Source organism: Cryptomeria japonica, chromosome 1 (assembly GCF_030272615.1).
Source record: "Cryptomeria japonica chromosome 1, Sugi_1.0, whole genome shotgun sequence".
Classification (NCBI taxonomy): Eukaryota; Viridiplantae; Streptophyta; class Pinopsida; order Cupressales; family Cupressaceae; genus Cryptomeria; species Cryptomeria japonica.
In genome coordinates, this window is record NC_081405.1 from 390831601 (window position 1) to 390852282 (window position 20682).

General features: G+C 37.2%; 1 protein-coding gene and 1 non-coding gene across 4 annotated transcripts in view; both read left to right on the forward strand.

The window, feature by feature from the left end:
- LOC131070921 (probable protein NAP1) overlaps nt 1-20682 on the forward strand; it is a 258974-nt gene that overhangs the window by 158072 nt on the left and 80220 nt on the right. For all 3 annotated transcript variants that reach the window (XM_058006606.2, XM_058006607.2, XM_058006608.2), the window contains 2 exons: nt 14572-14682; nt 14860-14938. In XM_058006606.2, coding sequence (XP_057862589.1) covers nt 14572-14682; nt 14860-14938 — 190 coding nt within the window. The remainder of the gene's footprint in view (nt 1-14571; nt 14683-14859; nt 14939-20682) is intronic.
- On the forward strand, nt 2101-2171 carry TRNAT-AGU (transfer RNA threonine (anticodon AGU)). Its single transcript has one exon. It is a non-coding gene; the product is annotated as a tRNA-Thr (tRNA).

Consider the following 20682-nt stretch of genomic DNA (forward strand, 5'->3'; position numbering starts at 1 on the left):
CCTCGTGTTGTAATAGAGGTGCTTACCACTGCTAAGTCAATATATAATCCTTTGATAATGTGATGGAATTAGGATCTCCATAAAGTTGCTTTGGTTGTTTGATGTTAGGGATAGTCTTAGCAGTATCAAGGAGGTCTTCATTATGAGGTGAAGGCAATGAGCAGCAGAAGGAGTCCTAAATAATAATTGATGCCTATTCATCAATAGTGTACCTAAAAGTTTGAAACAACATAATTTTCTGCATCATCTGTAACTACTTGCACAAAATTCTCCTTACTTGCCTCAACCAAGATTCCCTCCAAAGCTTCACAAATGAATTCAGCATTTTTGGTGTTTCCTAAATCATCTATAGATTTGATGAACATTGTGCCACGTGAGAAATAAACAAAATCAATGATTCAATAAAGCATAAACGAAAAATCTTAGTCACTAAATCAATTCATTTCAAGAAGTACAATTACGTAAGGAAGAAACAAGAAAATTTATCAATGTTCTATTTTTTCTATCCGCCCAACCATTATATTGCTGCTTCTTTGTTGTGGCTTTCACATCAACCACCTTTTGTGACAAAATGTGGTCTTTATCTCCTTACCATTAGGGGCTTTAAACCCCGCCCTACAAATAATAATGGCATCAACCATGTATCACCAATTAAGAGACCTAAAAGAAATAAATTAAATAAAGTATTGTAACATGGAGAATTTAAATTTGAATTCAGCATACCCCTAAATATAAAAAGTCAAGAGACAAAGATGAAGCTATATATTCTAAAAGAAATAAAAAAAGAGAATTAATCGGTTGCATGAAATAAAAAGGTGCAATAGAACCAAAAGTTTCCAATTGCAGTTTTAGTTGCATCATGTTTATCTTTGTTCGAACCCATGCTATCAAGTGACAGTTGGGAATTCATTTAGAGCGTGGCAAAATATATGAATTTAATCAAGATGCACAAACTCTAGGATCAATGCTAAGATTGTCACTGCAACTACCACTACCATTAGAACTAGCACTGGTAGCACTCTAAGATGGGCGAACTGTTGGAATGGAAAAAGACTCTCTAGTTTCACCATGGCTGCCATCTCCTCTCTTTGGCTCTTTTTTAGTTCTTTTTGCTGCTCAAAGATTTCTGAGTGAACTTGCACTTTGTGCATAACCTTAGCACACACTTTTGGGCGTGGATTAGGATCTCGGCCTAGGATACGTGCAAGATGGTGTTTTAAACTATTAATGCCTCCCTCAAACACCATTGTTTTGCAATGAAGGCAAGTTACCTCTCCTTTCTTTTGCTTAGGGGTAACAATAGCATGTTTCCAACAAGGGTCCCTTCTAAGTGGGGTTCGGGACAATTTATAGATCTAAAGAAAATTCATGGATCTAAAGAATGCTGCAATAACATATAATAAATAAGAAAAAAAATAACACATGGTTTATAATTAAATTAATATAAAAAATCTAGGGTTTGCAACTTTTTTTTAAAAGCAAATTGCTACCTAGGGGTAGCTACCATTATATTGATCATAACAAAAGATAACATTTCAGTTGCAGAGGGAGAACAATAAGGTCCTGATGGCTTCAATGACCTCCCGTGATCTCTCGATATGCTGTGGAGGGGATATACTCCCATTTATAGACATTATATACTCGTATGTTTCCATATTGTTCCTGTTGATGCCAACCCTCATGACCTTGATTGCGTCATACATGTCATTGTTGTTTAGGCCCTCCTCCACACTAAATGCGTCTTCTATCCATCCTTTGTATGCAGTAGTGTTCAATTCCCATTGCACCTCCACGACAATCTCCCTAAGTGTGGGCACCACCATTCGTTTGACCGCCCTTTCTGTGGCTTCATGGTCTCCTGTAGTCTTGGCCACGGTGTAAACAAATTTCTCTAACAGGCCGAACCTTCTCATTGATCATACTCCTCACCACACCCATTTCCACATCACCCTCTACAACAAAAATCTCCTTAAGCTGTTCCTCCATCGAATCCTGCGTGTAGCTATGGTTGCATCCTACAATGGTAATGTATTCTGATGCTATCTTATGTTGGTGTTGGAAATAAGCCACACCCGGACCGACGATGGATTGGTCCAAGAGGGGCCGGTAGCTCAGTGGTAGAGCACTCTAGCAGTGTTGGAAGGTCCTAGGTTCGAGTCCTAGCTGGTCCATGTCTCAACATGGTATCAGAGCCAAGTTCAGGCTAGGAGCCCCAAGCACATGAGAGGTGTGGCTTAAGGGGGTGTGTTGGTGTTGGAAATAAGCCACACCTGGACCGACGATGGATTGGTCCAATAGGGGCCAGTAGCTCAGTGGTAGAGCACTCCAGCAGCATATGGAAGGTCCTAGGTTCAAGTTCTAGCTGGTCCATGTCTCAACATGGTATCAGAGCCAGGTCCAGGCTACGAGCCCCAAGCACACTAGAGGTGTGGCTTAAGGGGGGGTGTTGGTGTTGGAAATAAGCCACACCCGGACCGACGATGGATTGGTCCAAGAGGGGCCAGTAGCTCAGTGGTAGAGCACTCCAGCTAGGACTCGAACCTAGGATCTTCCATACGCTGCTGGAGTGCTCTACCACTGAGCTGCTAGCCCCTATTGGACCAGTCCATCGTCGGTCCGGGTGTGGCTTATTTCCAACACCAACATCTTCTACACCAAGCCAGAACCCATTTAAGGTTGTCTACGTTGTGGTGCATATATAGGCCTTTGCCTTACATTCAACACCCCTATTAATACCAACAAAGATTTGCCAAATCTTTGATCCTGATCCTGTGAAATGGAAAGTTGTTGCCGAAGTCCTCTGATCTTATCCCTCCACCTCGTAATTCAAATTCAATCCATTCCAAGCTTTGGTATCTCCGCTAATTATGGATCTTTCACTTTGATGTATAGCATGATTGGACAAGAAGTTTGCTTCTGTGTTCGCCTCCCTGTACACATGCTGGATTGAAGAATCCTCAAAATCTTTCAAGATTTCTCGTATGTTGTCGGTTCACATTTGGGTTTTCCAACTAGGAGCAGATCCAAACATGATAGCTTGCATGACATTGATTGAATCTCCTTTGATGACTAGTCTCAGCAGTCCCTTCTCTCTGCAACAGGCAACTCCTGCCAACAATGTAGAGAACTCAGCGTTGTTGTTTGTTCTAGCTTGATAGAGTCCGCCCATACCATCCTGCCTCTTTCGTCCCTTAAGATGTTCCCAGCGCCAGAGGGACCAGGATTCCCTCATGAAGCGTCATCGAAATTCATCTTGAGACAGCCGTTGTGTGGTAGTCGCCATCGCACCCCTATTCTCTCTTTCCGGTTTGTGAAGGTTTGTGCCTTCGGCGGGATCAAATGCTGCCACGCGTTCACCATTCTGTCATCCCATGAAGTGAATACATCATGTTTCTTGGAGTAAACCACCACCTTCACATGTTCACTGATTGCTATCTCCATCTTATTCAACAATGTCATGATATTGACTTCCTTACTGTCAAAAATCTGATTGTTCCTCTCTTTCCACAGTATCTAGATTATGTTTGCAGGGATAGCATACCATAATCCCCCCCAAACTGCCCTCTTACATAAAGCTGGCCAACATGTAAATATCCCTTTTAGAGTTGCTAGTAAAGCCCGTAGTAATTCATCTTCCCTTGGACGAATTGCCAACATTGTTGTGTTGCATCGCATTGTACAAACAGGTGATCAACATTCTCTTCACTTCTATAGCACATCGGGCACCGAAAGGCTCCTGCAAAACCCATCTTCATTAGTCTTTCCTTTTTTAGGATCTTGTTTTGCACCGCCAACCAAGCAAACGCCCCTGCTTTGAGAAGAATGTTGGGATTCCAACATAGGTCAGTGTTCCAATGTTAGCGATCCCAATCACTCCATGTGATTTCATATCCCAATTTTGGTGAATATTTCCTTGATTTCGCCGCACACTAGAAAATCTTTTCGGTTCCTTCTACCAAGATAACATGTCATTTGTCTAATTCTTCTTTTAATCTTTGTCTGCAATTTGGTGCTAATTCCTCCATAGATTTCAGAAATTTTTTTAACGCCATTATTAACAATGGTTTCCATGTAGTGCTTGACTAGGTTGCCCCATATTGGCTCTAATACATCCTTTGCTCTTTCTAATCCCAAGACGTCGACCAATGGAACGTACCCATTCTGTGAATCTCTCCAAAAATCTGCCCTACCCCCTTCTTTGATTTGCCAAGAAATGTGATCTATAATTATGTGCCTACATTTTATCATGTGATTCCAAGTTGCTGAACCATGTGGTTGGTTAGCTACTGTCAAAATATGTTTTGGATTTTCCCCGTCCTTGTATTTGCCCAGAAAGACCGTACACCATAGAGCTTCCAGTCTCCTATACTTTTGCCAAACAAGTTTTTCCACCAGCGCACGATTCTGAGTTATTATATCCCTAACTCCCAATCCTCCCGCATGCCTTGGCAATTCAACTTTGTCCTAGGCGAGAAGGGGTATCTTGTGGTTTTCATTTGCCCCGTCCCATAGAAAATTCTTGAGCTTTTTGGTAATGTCCTGTGCTGATTTATTAGTTATCTCCATTGTTGAGAGCATGTAAATTGGGATTGCAGCTAAGACAGATTTTATTATTGTTAGCCTCCCTGCCATTGTTAACCACCTGCGTTTCCAATAGTCTATCTTTTTCTCACATTTTTCCACCACTTTTTTCCACGTTGTTTTTTATGGCACCATTGAACAAAGGCACTCCCAGATAAGTGGCTGGAAGTTTCTCTACTTCGAAGCCAAGGATGGAGGCAATCCTTCTTTGTGCTGTCTGGCCAATATTAAAAAAGTATATCCTTGACTTGTCTTTGTTTACTTGCTGTCCTGAAGCTAGGCAATAATTATTCAGTACTTCTTTAATGACCATGGCCTCATCTAAGGATGCTCTCCCATACAATATAGTATCGTTTGCAAAAAGTTGGTGCGATAAAGGAGGAAGAGAATGCACCACCTTAATCCCTTTCCACAGCTTGGAGGCCGCCACATCCCCTATTTTCCTGCTCAATGCATTTGCCATTATCACAAATGGGAATGGTGATAATAGATTACCCTGTTGTATGCCACACCCCCCTTGGAAAAATCCATATGGTTGTCCATTAATTAGCATCAAATATCTTGGTGAGGATATGCAACTGAACACCCATTCCACTCATTCATTACCAAATCTAAATCTTTTGAGTATTAGGATTAAAACTCTCCATTTTACATGGTCATAGGCTTTTTTGACATGCAACTTTAATACCATACTTCTCATGTTCTCCTTCTTGATTGAATGAAGAACCTCATGAGCTGTAATAATACCATTTGCTATATACGTATTTGGGATAAATCCATTCTGTTCTTGCAAAATGATTCTTGGAAGGATTTTCTTTAACCTATTAGGCATTACCTTTGCAACTATTTCATATATGGTATTACATAAAGATATGGGACGAAAAACAGAAAGATTTTTCCTCTTGTGTTTTAGGGATCAGGTTATTGTTCATTTCCTTGAGGATCAGCCTCCTCTTTATGGATTCCTCCACTATTGCTAGAATGTCCCTGCCAATATATCCCCAACATTTTTGGAAAACTAGAGCAGTGAATCCATCAGGTCTTGGGACCTTGTCAAGATTTATTTGAAAAGTGGCAATCTTGACTTTATCCAATGTGGCTGTTTTCAGCAGCATTCTATTGTCTTCATCAGTTATAAGCAGAGGAATACAGTTAATGAAATCTGCATTAAGGCTGTCCGCATCTCCAATGCCTCCTAGTAGATCTTGAAAAAAAATAATTCCTTCCTTTTGAATATCCATTTCTTATCCATTACAACTCTCCCATCATTGGGACTGGTTTGTGTTATTCTATTCCAACTCCTCTTCATTTTTGCTGAATTGTGAAAAAACTTGGTGTTTTGATCATCTTCCTCTAACCACACTTTTCTTGACTTTGATTTCCAAAAGCTTTCCTCCCTAGGCAGTATTTCCTCATATTCCTTCATCATGGCTTTTTCTTCCTTGTATTCTCTTGAGTCATTCCGTGTTCTATTACATACTTGCTTAAGCTTTCCATTTCTCCTTTATTCTTCTCTTCTCGAAAATGTTTTTGAAAACCTCTCTATTCCATGTTTTTAACTTTTCTTTCAATAATTGTAATCTTTTGCAAAACGCAAACATCCTTGTTCCTTTGACATGTCTAGATTCCTCCCACCATGCAGAAATAATATTTGCCATCCTTGACTATTTGAACCACATCTTCTCAAACTTAAACTGAGTTGTGATAGGCCTCACTTCTTCCGATGTATTTAGCTCCACTGGGAAGTGATCTGATATTGGGACTGGTATTATTATTGAACTTGACAATAATGGATCTTCCAATCATTCTTCAGTCATAAGGTATCTGTCTAATCTTTCTGATATATTAGAGACTCCTTTCCTCCAATTTGTCCAAGTGTATTTCCTGTTTGTTGGTACAATGTCTGTCAATCCATTTGCCCCCACAAACTTGCTAAAATCAATGTGCGATTCTGCCATTCGCCCTAAACCATCAACATTGTCACTCAGGTGTAGTATAGCATTAAAATCTCTTGCTAAAATTGCCTTGTTCTGTTGGGCCTGTAAGTCAGTGCCCAAAGATCTCCATAGTTCCTTCTTTTCTAATGATTTGACAGGTCCATAAATGTTGTATAAAAGAAAGTTAAGATTTGAATTCAAACTTTTTGCCTCACATTTGATCCAATTGTGGCAATAAGATAAGATTGACATTGAGATTTTATTTGTCCTCCACATTACACATAGCCCTCCAAACGCTCCCTCCGCGTTCCTGGCAAAGCCTGACCAAACATAACAAAATTTCACAAAGGCCTCTACATTCTCCTTTGATAGCTCGGTCTCTTGCAGGAAGACTATATCGATCAATTGACTTTCCAAGTGGTGCTTGATCATACGCCTCCTGTTAGGGGCATTTAAGCCCCTAACATTCCAAGTTAGAACCTTCATTGTCCTCCAAGGGAAGATTTGCCTCCCTTGGATCTCAGAAGATAGGTTCTAATGGATGATTGATTTAGAAGAAGGCCATCTTCTTCCCTCTTCTTTCGATTTGTCTTTCTTCCTGTTCTAATGGATGATTGATCTAGAGGAAGGCCATCTTCTTCCCTCTTCTTTCAATTTGTCTTTCTTCCTGTCCTTAATTTGGAGGTCCCTGCCTCAATGTTTACAAGGGACTGACTTATTGTTCTAATTTCAATTATGTCCAACTTATCTTCAATAATTTCATTCGGTATCTCCATAGTCGGGATTTGCTGGGAGTTTTCTGCTGGATATTCAATCATCGCCATTGCTTCTATCTTCTTTGGCTGTTCATCCTTGCTTTCCTATGCTGCCACCAGAGCAGTCCTTGTATTGTTCACTTCATTCCCATTAGGGTCATTCCGATTCCTCTATCTTTTGTTGTCTCTTCCTTCTCAATAATAATTTGATTGTCTTGTTTGCGTCTCCAAACATTCTTTGGAGGAATCTTGCAATCCTCTTCATTGTGGTTTCTCTTCTTGCATCTGAACCAATAAAATCTTTGTTCTTCAATATCAATTGTTTGTGTCCATATGCCTCCAGAAGTTTTGATTTTTATTCTCCTTGGGATCTGTGTAACTGAAATTATCTGTATTCTTGCATGATGAATCAAATCATCTTCTTCCATATCGATGTTGAGTGTGCTTCCAATGCTATTCCTGATTGCATTTAAACTTGCTTCGCACCAATATTCAAAGGAAAGATTGTATAATCGGACCCAATAGGGTTTGGAAACAAGATCCATTGCTGTTGGATCAAAATTTGCTTCCCATTCTTCTATAAAAACATATGAATTCCCACACATCCATGGGCCACCACTTAATACTATATTCCTCTCTATTTCATTCTCAAATTCTGCCATGAAAAATTGTTTTTGCATAAAATAAATTTCTTTCACATTGGTCCAGTTTTCTTTGACCCAATTGCCAATCTCCAATCTACTTCTTCTTTTTCCCAATATTTGCCTAATTACTGCTGTTTGTTTGAAAGCCAGTATAACTTGATCAACGATATCAGACAAATTGATTTTGAATTCCTTCGTTTCTATGTTAACCATTACAGGGTTGCCCTCCTAGAATTCAAACCCTCCTGCCATTTCGCTCTCCTCTACATTTTCACGATCGCATTTTTAGGGTTTGCAACTATAAAACTAATATTATTTTCACAAAAAACCTAGGGTTTTCTCAGCAAAAAATCAAACACACCTAGGGTTTGTTCTATGGTCCATTTAAAACAAAATAGAAAAAAGGAAAAAGAAATGTAAAATAGAAATGGAATTTTTGTTAAAAAACAAAAAAAACTCTTCAAAATACAAACTTACCTCTTAAAGCTTGCTTAAAATCAATGGTGAGCTCTCCCAATCCTTTGTAGACTCCTCTAGATGCAACAAAACTAGCTACGAATATGCTCAAATGTGATATAACCATCGGTTTTTGCTGAATATCCTTGCTGGTTTTCCTTCAGTGCAATCCAATTTTAATTGAAAACTCTCTTTTTTTCTTCTCTTTTGGCTTGAAAATGAAATTAATTTTCTTTTAGGGTGTACAAGACAAATAGAAGACAAAAACATTTTATTGTTTTGGTTTTGTTTTGTTTACTTTTTATGTTTTTGAGTTACCCAGCCGCGGTCAAGTTTTTGCACTAGGACTTGCGAGTCTGGTGAGTACTTGTTTGCTGAGTCTCCCAAACTTGTTTAGATTCACACGCCTCAGGACTTGCTGAGTTTAGTTGACTGTTGTAACTATGATATGTATAGTTGCAACATGTTTTCAAATAAACAAATATTAGGAAAATTGAACGAAGTTGTAATCCAAGGCTATGTTAATTAAAGAATAAAAGAAAATGGAAAAACAACAATACAATGGTGATATCTTAAGACATGAATAACATTTCATAAACAACAATAAAATATTTTGAAGAAACATAGGAAAATTGGAAATAGAATTTCAAGAAGCTTATAAAAAAATAATGTTGAATAATGAATTTACTTAATGCATGGAGTTTGATCCTTAATAATACTTTTCAAACATGCCTTAACAATCCTTCAACACTCCGGAAAAGGAACCACCTTGATTATGACAAGGAATGACTTTTGAATATTTGGACTGAAAGGTAGGAGTTTGTGTTAATGACTATCGGTTACTTTTTAGTTTCTAGGGTTATTTTTCCTTTTCAAAATCTGTTCTTAAAAACAAATGCCTTTTTTTGTAGTCAGTGCGCTATTTGCCTAGGCATGCTTGGGTTGTGTAGTGCATGATTTGGATTGGGTTGCGTGAGCTGTCCTAGGGCTGATTTGAGGGGATGGGTTATCTAGACCTAGATCTAGATTTGTTTGGTTGAAATTCAGCTAGATAATTTTTACACTTAAGTGAAAACATTGGATATGTATGTAATTATCTGGAGGGTACTTGAAGAAGTTTTCATCATATGGTATCCTAAAAATCAAGCAAAGCAATTTCATTGCCAATTGTTATGACATGAGAAAAACCATTGAAGCATTGAATATGCAACATAAAAAATATTAAAGTAATTTTGTAATATTTAGCTTATAATGGTCATTTAAGTCGTTTAGTTAGTTTTTAGTAACTTTATATTTTGTAAGTCAGTTAGTTAGTATTTAGAATCTTTTTATTGTCTTTAGTTCTCAATCGTTTCCGACATAGAAAGATATTTTGTAATTGCTTATATAAGGAGTATTCCTCTCCTTTATTAATATAACAATCAATTATCATTTCATGGTATTAGAGCATAGGTTCTTTTATGGTGATTTTTTTTTTAAACTTTCGCGGTAAACCTAGAAATTTTGAGGTAATTTTTAGGAGTTTTTTTGCCTGATTTTTAAAAAAAAAAAATCGTGGGTTTTGTTTGTAGAATTGAGGTTTTTGATGGACGAATTTTTTTGGTCTATTTTTTTAATAAAATTGAGGGTTTCTATTTTGGTGGACAGTTTACCTAGAAATTTCATGGCAATTTCTAGATTTGTTTTGATTGATGTTTTCAACGATTAAAATCGTGGGATTTGTGTTATTTGTAAATCGCAGATCCTTCACTATGTGAAATGAAGGGTTTTTTTCACTGTGTGAAGATCGCATTGACTGGAGGTTTTAATGATTTTTGTTAAAGTCATTGTATTTTTTCCTACTTGGGTCATGGCTTTCTCTACTCGCGCCTCTGGTCGAAGGTTCTTTTCACTATAAATTGTGACTGGATGTCGAAGGTTCTTGCCGTATTGAAGGTTTTGCTCATGTCAAGGGTTTTTGCAGGAAATCACATCGTTTTGAAGGAAATCGCGCCGCTTTGAAGGGTGTTTTTGGGTGCCAGTTCAACCTATTTTCTCTTTTTCTCTGCTGTATGCATGAAAGATTCAAGCTTGGTTACTTTTGCCTACGTAGATCAGCAAGTTTTTGTTCACCTAGAATTTCTAGGGTGAACTAAGTTTTTGCACGATTATTTTTACAAAATCGTGGGTGTTGCTATTTTTCTCCAAAGTAGTGTTGGGTTTTTGACAATTTTTTCACAAAATCGTGTTTTGTGTGCCTAGGTTTTCTAGGGCACATGAGTTTTTGCAGATTTTTTGATTTTTTGATTTTTTATCAAACTTGAGTTTGCCTCAACAAGTGTTTTTGCACAATTTTTTAAAAACATGTTGTAGGTTTCAATTTTTTTTCCTAATTTTTTATCAACAAAATTTGAAGGCATTTGAGAAGCTAAGTTTTTTTTCTCGTTTTCCGAGTCTCTAGATAGCAGGAGGGATGGCTTCATTACCCAACTTCATGTTGAAAGGCACTCAGACGTTTAACAACAAGAATTACAACATTTGAATCTGAGGATGCTCACCATTTTTGAGTATTGGTGCCTAGATCAGATTGTTTTGGGTAATTTTGCTTGTCCCATTGTGGCAGGCAAAGAAGAGGAAAAGTTTGATGAGCGTAATTGTGAAGCAGTTATGTTACTCAAGTTATTAGTCACTGATGAGATGGTTTCAGTATTGCCGTTTGGCAAGACTGCTCCACAAATTTGGACTCACTTGAAGGATATGCATGAGACGTCAAATAAATGTAGAGCTTTCTTAAATATATGTTGTTCTCGATTATGATGGATGACAAGATTTCTTTGCAAGATCATATAATGAAGATCAAAGACATTCACAATCAATTGGAGGCCATTGGTTGCAAGATGGAAGAAGAGGATATGGTGGTTATTACGCTTAAAAGCTTACTACAATGCTATGAGCACTTCATCGAAACTCTCAACATTACATCCACCAATGTTGACTTGAAGTTTGATGACTTGTGTAACAAGTTCTTTTAGCAGGACAGGCGGAAGAAGTAGTTTGGTAGTAGCAGTGAGACAGCCAGTGTGAAATAGGATTTTACTGCCAAGGGAAAAGGCAAAGGCGATTCCAGCTAGTAGAAAGCACAAGGCAAACTTGATGATTCTTCAAAGAATCTGAAATCTATCACATGTCACTATTGTGGTAAACTTGGTCATATGAAGTTTTGCAGAAAGCAATTGGTTGATCAAAAATCCAAGTAGGGAGGGGCTCAACAACAGGCTCATGTCATAGAGCATTTAGAGAAGGGATCAGCCTTCTATGCATTCATGGCCAAAAGACCAGCAGATTATGACAAATCTTTTGCATGGTAGTTAGTAGAATGACCATTAAGGGAGGGTATTAAGAAATATTCTAATAATTAGCTTATAATGGTCATTCAAGTCATTTAGTTAGTTTTTAGTAACTTTCTATTATGTAAGTCAGTTAGTATTTAGATTCTAGAATCTTTCTATTCCGTCTTTAGTTCTCGATCGTTTCCATTATGAAAAGATCTTCTATAATTGCTTATACAAGGAGTATTCCTCTCCTTTGTTAATATAACAATCAATTATCGTTTGAAAAAATAGTCCTTGAAAAGTATGCCAAGGTGTTTGAAGACCCTTCAAAGGGTCTATCACTATAATAATTAGTGGAGCATGCAATCAAACTTTGGGCAGCAATCTTTAGTATTTGACCTTACAGATATTTATAGTGTGAGAAGAATAAAATTGCAAAAGAATGATATGGGAATATTGGTTAACGAGTTTTTGACTTATAAAGAATCCAAGAAAGGAATGTTGCTTTCTTGGATCAATTGTTATGGTTAGAATAAGATACAAGTTTACTAGACTGTCAAAAGTCTGAAGGGAGATGAAAAATATTACTGTCACAATGTTGGTCTTCAATGAGGGAAGAGCAAGGTTTTCTTCTGAAACATTTTTTGTCATTTAGGTTTGGGTAACATTATATTATTATTATTACTATTTTTCTGGCAAATTCCTGTCCGAGGGGATGGCTCCCTCTATATTGTAATAGAGTTAAAATTGATTACATTGTCATCCTGTCAGCCAAGGGTGAAGATCATGATTTGAATGCCTTTAACGATCTCTTGCAGGCTTTCAATCTGCGCAGAAGAGAAGAGATTTCCATTGAAATTTACAAACTAGGCATATGTTTGCATATTATTCCTTGCCAGTTTCTTTCTCATTAAGGTCATTGCTTCATATCTCCATTTTTCCTTGTTGTGGGAATGCATATTGCATCTCCAACCAAGCCTTCTTTCGGGTCTCTGCTCAGACCAGCAAGTGCCTTGGATACCGCTGCCGTATAAGCTGGAGCCACAATTTAATGGTCACTCTTTCGCTCCATTCAATGTTCCCAGTTGTTCTTGTGTAACATTTAATTAATATACATCATATGCAGGATACATATTGTATAGTATTCTGTGACATATTTAAATGACTATTTTCGTAATATTATTTTATTTAGCTTTGATGATAACCATCTTATTGGTATTTGTTTCCTTAGTTTTAAAAATTAAATTTTATATCCTACTTTTTGTTATCATGATTTCATTATCAGCTATTGGCACACAGGAATGATGCATGTATCATGGGCATTTTTTTGGTTAATCATTATATAAGTCTACCTACAAATGTGTGATTCATGAATCACAAGTGTTGTATTTTTTTCGTGTGTATAACATTAATGTTACAAGACTTATATACCTTCTTAGATCCATTTGGTTGATTTTTGACTCAGATTCAGATTTGCCACTCATCTTTGGCAATCACCTTCTTTACAGTCACATTTTGCATGTCTGCATGTGAAGGGCATCATTTTCAGTCCCTTGGAGAAGGAATGACAAGCTTTTAGGGTTTTCTATAGTCAGGGTTGTTGGTGTTGGAAATAAGCCACACCCGGACTGACGATGGACTGGTTCAAGAGGGGCCAGTAGCTCAGTGGTAGAGCACTCCAGCAGCGTATGGAAGGTCCTAGGTTCGAGTCCTAGCTGGTCCATGTCTCAACATGGTATCAGAGCCAGGTCCAGGCTAGGAGCCCCAAGCACATGAGAGGTGTGGCTTAAGGAAAGGTGTTGGTGTTGGAAATAAGCCACACCCGGACCGACGATGGACTGGTCCAAGAGGGGCCAGTAGCTCAGTGGTAGAGCACTCCAGCAGCATATGGAAGGTCCTAGGTTCAAGTCCTAGCTGGTCCATGTCTCAACAAGGGTGACCAGTTGTGAATGGAGTCAAGTCTGGGTCTCAGTGACTCACCCAGACTCACTCGTCTAAGTACTTGCTGACTCTGGGCAAGTCTTGTAACTGTGGTAGAGATACACACATAGAGACACAAACAACATAAATACACACTCACAAAAAAGAAAAGTAAGAAAATTTCCTATTTTGAAATGTAAAATTTGCAACTGTACCTGATTAGTTCGTATCTAGATCCTTGCTTTTTGTTTTCAAGTTCCTCAAGTCTAATTTATTTTGTGCTATGCAATGCAAAATCTCTATGAAAATATTGCTATATATAAAGTTCCTTTATACTTGGTGCTGATTATTCCTAGGTGTTGTAATGGAAACCAATGATATATGCTCATGCAAATGCACACATGGACCCAAAAATAATATGTTTGTGCTGGAACATAGAATTTGCAACTGTGCTTGACTTGTTTGTATCCAGATCCTTATTTTTTGTTCATAAGTTCCTGAAGTCTGCTTATGGCGTTTGCTATGTGATGCAAGATCCACGTGAAAAGAATGCTATACAATAATATATAAAAGTTCCTTTTTATTTAGTACTGAATATTCTTATATATTATAATTGCAACAAATGATGCTATGTTACAGGGAAGGAAACCCAATACTTTTTGAACTCCTAAATAATATGCTAGGAGACTAATCTTCTTATAGGAAACAAAGTGGGTGCCCTTTTATGCTAGGCTATTCTATCCCCTTAAAATTATTTTTTATTTGAAATCTGCATTATTTTCTTACTGCAAGGGCCATTATTTGAGAATAACATGATGCACATTGCAATGCTGACATTTCTTTTGGAAGTTGCTATGTTATTTTATCTTTCGTCATTTTTTATTGCTGTTTATTTAGTTGCATTAATTCTCATACTACCTTTGTGCTGGATATACTTCCACGTGTTTATATTTTTTTATTTTCTCAGATGGTATTTTCGGCTTTAGCTCTCGCTCGGTCTGAGGTTATGTGGTACTTCCAACACATTGGTGTTGTGTCAGTGAAATCCAAATCCACACGCACCATATCTGTAGAGATAGTAAGTGGTTATGTACAGTGTATTTGTGTTTAAAATTTATAATTTATTTGAAATAGATGGGTCACTTATGATGGTGAATTGCATTTAATTCATGAAAAAGTGATAAATTGGATGAAGTGTTAAAAGGTTTGAGTGCATTTTTATTCAAAAATAAAATTAATTGCTTTGTGATGACAGGATGCAAGTGATCCAACTATTGGTTTTCTTCTGGATGGAATGGACAAACTTTGTTGCTTGATTCGAAAATATGTATCAGGTAGAAGACTGTTGTTTTGAATAGATTTGTAATGGGAGCATAAAACTTGTATCTTCCACCAGCCTTCGTTTGGAAATATGATAACTATTCCATTTCAGATATGGCCTAATGGGCCAATAGTATTGCATTTAGAGCTTCTTCAAAAGAACTGACTAATTGTTCATGATAATTTTCATACCATCTTATGCTTTCCACTCAGAGATAGCACACAATGACAAAAGGATAGGATAGTACAACTGATTATGCACTTATGTAACATTCAGTTTACTTAGACATGTTGAGCTTGCATAATGCACATTCTTCCCAGTTGAAATCAAGCAATCAAAATATATCTATAAGATGATATTGAGGAGTGTACTTTTGTAATCTAAGCAGGTTATTCCTGGATCCGAGTTTTCGTTTCCATAGCATTTGATTTTAGAATTTCAAACTGGAGACTTTCACCTAATTATTTTGTCTACAAAGCATATACAAGGCATGTCTCAGTGATTTTGATAGTGCTTGTAAGGTACTCCTTTTGGGGAAAGAAAGCCTTTAAAGTGTGGGAACTTAAATCAGTCAAGGGTTTACTAACACAACATCCAAATTGCCGAACAACCAAGTAGTGTGTTGAACTCCTACGAAACTTTTAGTGTGATAGTCCTTGTGAGATGTAGATTGATGTAAGTAGGAAGTTTGCTTAATAAACTTCAAATAAACAGTCTGACCCCATTGTCATTAATAATGCACAGTCAGCATAGATTTTATTGATCAGTTGTGATAAAGAATCCTTTCCCCACTTAAGATTGGAGTTCCTTGAATGAACTATAGTAGTTATTTAAGGTTCTTTGAGGATGACCCTTGTGTGTATGTTACATTGCAATTTTTACCGATGCTTGTTGAAAAAATGATTTGGTTGTGTTTTTGTGGCATTTGTCAATGGTTAAAGATGGGCATGACAGTCCTGCTAACATGTTTCTTCATGTTTGTTTGGTGAAATGTTGCATATGAAATCCATCTATCATGATTTCATCCACGATATGTTTGGTGCTTGCTTCATTTCGAGAAAAAGGTTTAAATTCTTTAAGTTTTATTATTCGTTGGCCGAGCCATTGAATCCAAGCTATTGATGAAAGGTAGTCTAAGATTATGAAATTGTTAGAGGTGTTGGAGAATTGGTGAGGAGGTATGAGAAATGTGCCTAGCATAGTTTTCCCAAGTAGAGTGTAAAGGAGATTAGAGAAGCACACCTTGTTGATAATTAACCAGTATTTGGTTATAAAGAGAGCTTAGATGTGTGCCAAATAGGTGATCATTAGTGTTTTAAGTGGCTAAGATCAACCAAAAGCACATTTGTAGGTTTTTAGTCAGTGTTCCACGGAAACACGTTTCCTCCCTCCAAGCCCAAGTCCCGTCCCCGAAACCCGTCCCCAAAACTTTTTGCCTTTGTCCCCCCATCCCCAAAGACCGTCCCCGCGTCCCCCTTTCTCCCCGTCCCCAACGGCCGTGGAACACTGTTTTTAGTTATATGTTCATTTCATTTGGAATGCGCTATGCATGTACTTGGCAAGTTAATTGCTAATGGTAGGGGCAGAGCACACCTAGGAGGATCAAACCAATGCTTAAGTGGTTGAAACCATCATGGAGCGTGCCTTGCAATATGTGATACATTTTTAAGTGGCAAAGACAAGTGAAAATACCTCCAATGTATTCCATGTTATGTTTGAGTGGATAAGATAGTTAACAAGTGTACTTGATGAATGTTTGCAGATATTAACTGGCACTAATAGGAGAGGAGTTGGCCCAAGGAATTTATGACAAGGTTTTAGTGAGAGGGAAGGTAGAAAAGTGTCCTTGAAATGAATATGCCCACTTTAAGTGGCAAACATCCTCATGAAGTGTGCTTGATGATAGAAGACCAAAATTTAAATGGCTTTCTTCATCTAGGATGTGCTAAGCATCGATGTGCCAGTTTCAAGTGGTTTAATCTTTTACAAGTGTGGTTGGCAGAATTTGGTAATGCTTGCTTTGTAGGAAAGTTTGTTTATCTAAGGAGGCCACCTAGAGTGTTTGTATCTCAAACAATCAGTTTGTCATCCTTTTCTAGGGGTCATTGGTGTTTCGAGGGTTTTAGCAGATTTTCTTAAAAAATTCAAGGTTTCATCAATGGTTTGTTCTTGTGGCATTAGGGTTTGCAGTTTGTGGAACTCTATCATCCAAATAGAGGCACCACATCAATGTTTAGGGCAAGGGTTTTGCTGATACATTCAATTACGGGTTCAATCACCGAGGGTTTCATAATGCTGTTTAATGATCAAAATCTTATTGTATTAGATATTGGCAACTCATCAATATCATAGTGACATGCCCTTCTGGCTCCTATTTTCTTAGAGACATGGATTGTTCATGGAAGTTTAAGGATGCAAACTTCCAGTTTATCATTTTGAGAGAGGTCATTGAGGGTTGGGGCCTCAAATTTTGTCATTGATTCGACATGTGTGTTCAAATTGGCTCGTTTGATGGAGAGTTCTTACAAGCACATCTTTTAGACCTCATGTTGTGTATGACATGCATTGAAAGACATAGGGAAAATGTTCATTTGCAGTCACCACACCTTGCTCTCTCCAAAACATTTTCAAAGCAGTTCCTCAAACCTATTGAGAAAATATATGCCAGTTATTTCATTTTGTTAGAGAGGATGCTTGAGGTGCATGAGCCTCTACATTTGATTGAAAGCCAACCATTTTTATTGAATTTTGTAGTCATTTATTTGCACATAAAAGGCCTACAATGCATTGTTGGATGAGGAATGGTGATAGTAGCTAGAGACAATAATAAATGGGAGAGGAATACCTTATGAATTTAGAAAAGGGGAGGGAAATATGTAATCGATATACTGAACTACATGGTGAGCAAGGAAGCAAGCTTGTCAGATTCAAATTCAGACTTGAGAAACATGATTGAGGAAGAAAGAGGTCCTGTGAAACCAAGTGCCAAGAGAATTCTAGACCTACAACCTCGCTGCCCCTAATCTGTTTTTGGAAATTTCTTACCAAGGGAAACTCAGCCAGATTCAACACAAATGAACATGTAAATCAGAATTTTCTGCAAATACAAGTCTTTTATTTTGGCAATAGATAATACTTGCTATTAGAAATTTTGGTGGGTTGTTTACAATATATTTTTACCATCTGCTGTTCAAGTCTGAGACATGATAGTTTATCCAAAGAACTGCTAAATGAAACCAAACTGAAGATACAATCAGAAAATGCTGTAAAATACCCTGATAACCACAGATTGTGTGATTTGGGTTAAGAGGTTGAATGGTTTGAAAATGCTTAGAGCTACAGCTGTTTAATTCTGGTTTTTCAAATTTCATCACTCAAAAAGAATAACAACTGTTGCAACTTGCAACATTGAAAAACCTTGGCCAAAATGAAATTTCTGATCATTCCCTTGGCTGAAAATGCCTTTCCAAGAGTCACCAACTCAATAGTGTACCTAACCACTTGTATGAACACAAATGGACTTGTAAGGTGACTGTAAAAAGAGGTAACAACAACATTTCTTTCACCTATTTGATTCATCACCTCCCATGGTATGCCTCTTCTGGCATTTTTACTTCGCATCCCATGCATACGATCCTGGGTATAGATACTCACTTCCAAAATGGCTCCATTACACTAATGCCCATCAACCTCAAAGTCCCAATAGTACTTCTCTCCTTGTGGTGGTCCACAAAGTCATGCATCACATCATATTGATCCCATCCACCAAGATCCAACCATCGTAATAGAAACAAGACTTGGACTCGATGGGGGTGACTCGACTTAGGTTTCGGCAAAAAATCTCGGTGCAGACTCAGCAAGTGAAGAACCCAAGAAATTTAGAGATTTTTAAGGATTTAAAACTTGTTTCATGCACCCTTTATTAAATAAACCTTAAAGACACTATAATATCATCAAATAGAAGCTAATTTGATCACATACACAAGTATACATCAATCATGTAAATATAAACACAAATTGTAGTTGAAGGAAATAGCACACTTAGATATATAAATATTGTCAAATGTATAAAAAGCTAATGAAATCTGAAATATAGGACACCAAAAGTTCCAAACAAATATCAAAACAATAACTAGAAGTCTATGGCTCAGAGGAGTCTGCATGCCTCCTACGAAGGCATCTAATAGGTCCTCGATGATGAAGCAGCCATAATATTTTTCACTATGAATATGCATAGATTTGCAACAAGGGATATTGATTATGTAGATTTTTATGTTCATGATTCATCACTAACCTATTACTTGCTTACACTTATAGTTTGATGGGGGTTTGGGGGCCACAACTAAACGAGGTTGAGGGTAGCACCCCTTGCATAGGTTTGCAGGTGAGAGAGAGAGAGAGGTAGAGAGATAGGCCTAGATCTTGGGGGAGAGAGGAGAGAGTGTGATAGAGAGATTTAGAGTGAGGGGATAGAGGAAGAGTGATAGGGAGGGAGATAGGACTAGAGTTCAGGGCAGATAAAGAGAGTGAGATAGAGAGAGCGAGAGAATGCTGCTAGGAGCTTGCTGATTACTGGAATTTGACTAAGTTTGAAAATTTATAAGATTGAAAACCTAGAGTAGGCATTATAACTCTTAGAGATCTGAAACCACTCTCAAACATCCTGCCAATATATACATGAAATATAACTTAAAGTGTAAGAAAGGAAAAAGACAAAGGGAAACGTGACACATACATTTGCTTTATAACTCTTAGAGATATGAAACCACCCTCAAACAGCCTGCCAATATTACATGACATATAACTTAAAGTCTAAGAAAGGAAAAAGACAAAGGGAAACATGACTTATATTTCATGTATATATTCTAATGAAGAGAATGAGACTGACTTGAAGATAAAGATGAGGAGTTACATGTTATGTTTCATGAATATTCTTGGGGCATGTCATAAACCAAAAAAGCATATAAATTTTGAGATTTAAAATTTTTTTTTTTGAGGTTGGCTGAGTCCAGGAGACGGGACTCCCTCGGACTTCGCAAGTCTTGCCTAGACTCGGTCAAGTCGAGTCCTAGCCCCCAAGAGATTATGAAATGATAACTCTATGTTCATGTCAAAAAGGAGATTAACCCAAATCTGAAATTTTTTTATACTTCCTTGTTTTGACTTTGTTTTCGTCACATGATTGGATACTCCCTGCATCACTTTGCTTGTAGTAATATGGGACACTTTGTCATTCCTCTCAACACTACCATTCTACCCTTATTCTAAAATTTTCAACTCCTTAGATTTTAAGTCTAGGATGATCTCACCATGAGAAGAAGCCGTTGCATTCCAAGAACAACATTTGTGCCTCTTGTATTCGCAACATAAAAATCATCATTGACTTCGTAGTGGTTCAATAGGAGCCTTGATTAGGAATCTTCCTTATGCAAGACATACTGTGACCATTTGCAACCATGACTGAAACTTCCAAATTCCTTAGTCTTGAGCTCGCATTGTGTGATGTCCCCATCTAAACAATCAAAACATGATGATGTCCGTTTTAAAATAGAATTTAATAATAAATAATAATACAATTATATATATATATGAATAGAATGAACTAAATAAAACCCTAATGATAATAATAAACAAGATTTAATATAATTTATATTTGTTAAATATTAATATTAATTTCATATTTATCAAATAATAATATAAATTTTACAATATTATATTATTGACAAAATAACAAAGTAATTAAAAAACAAATATAAT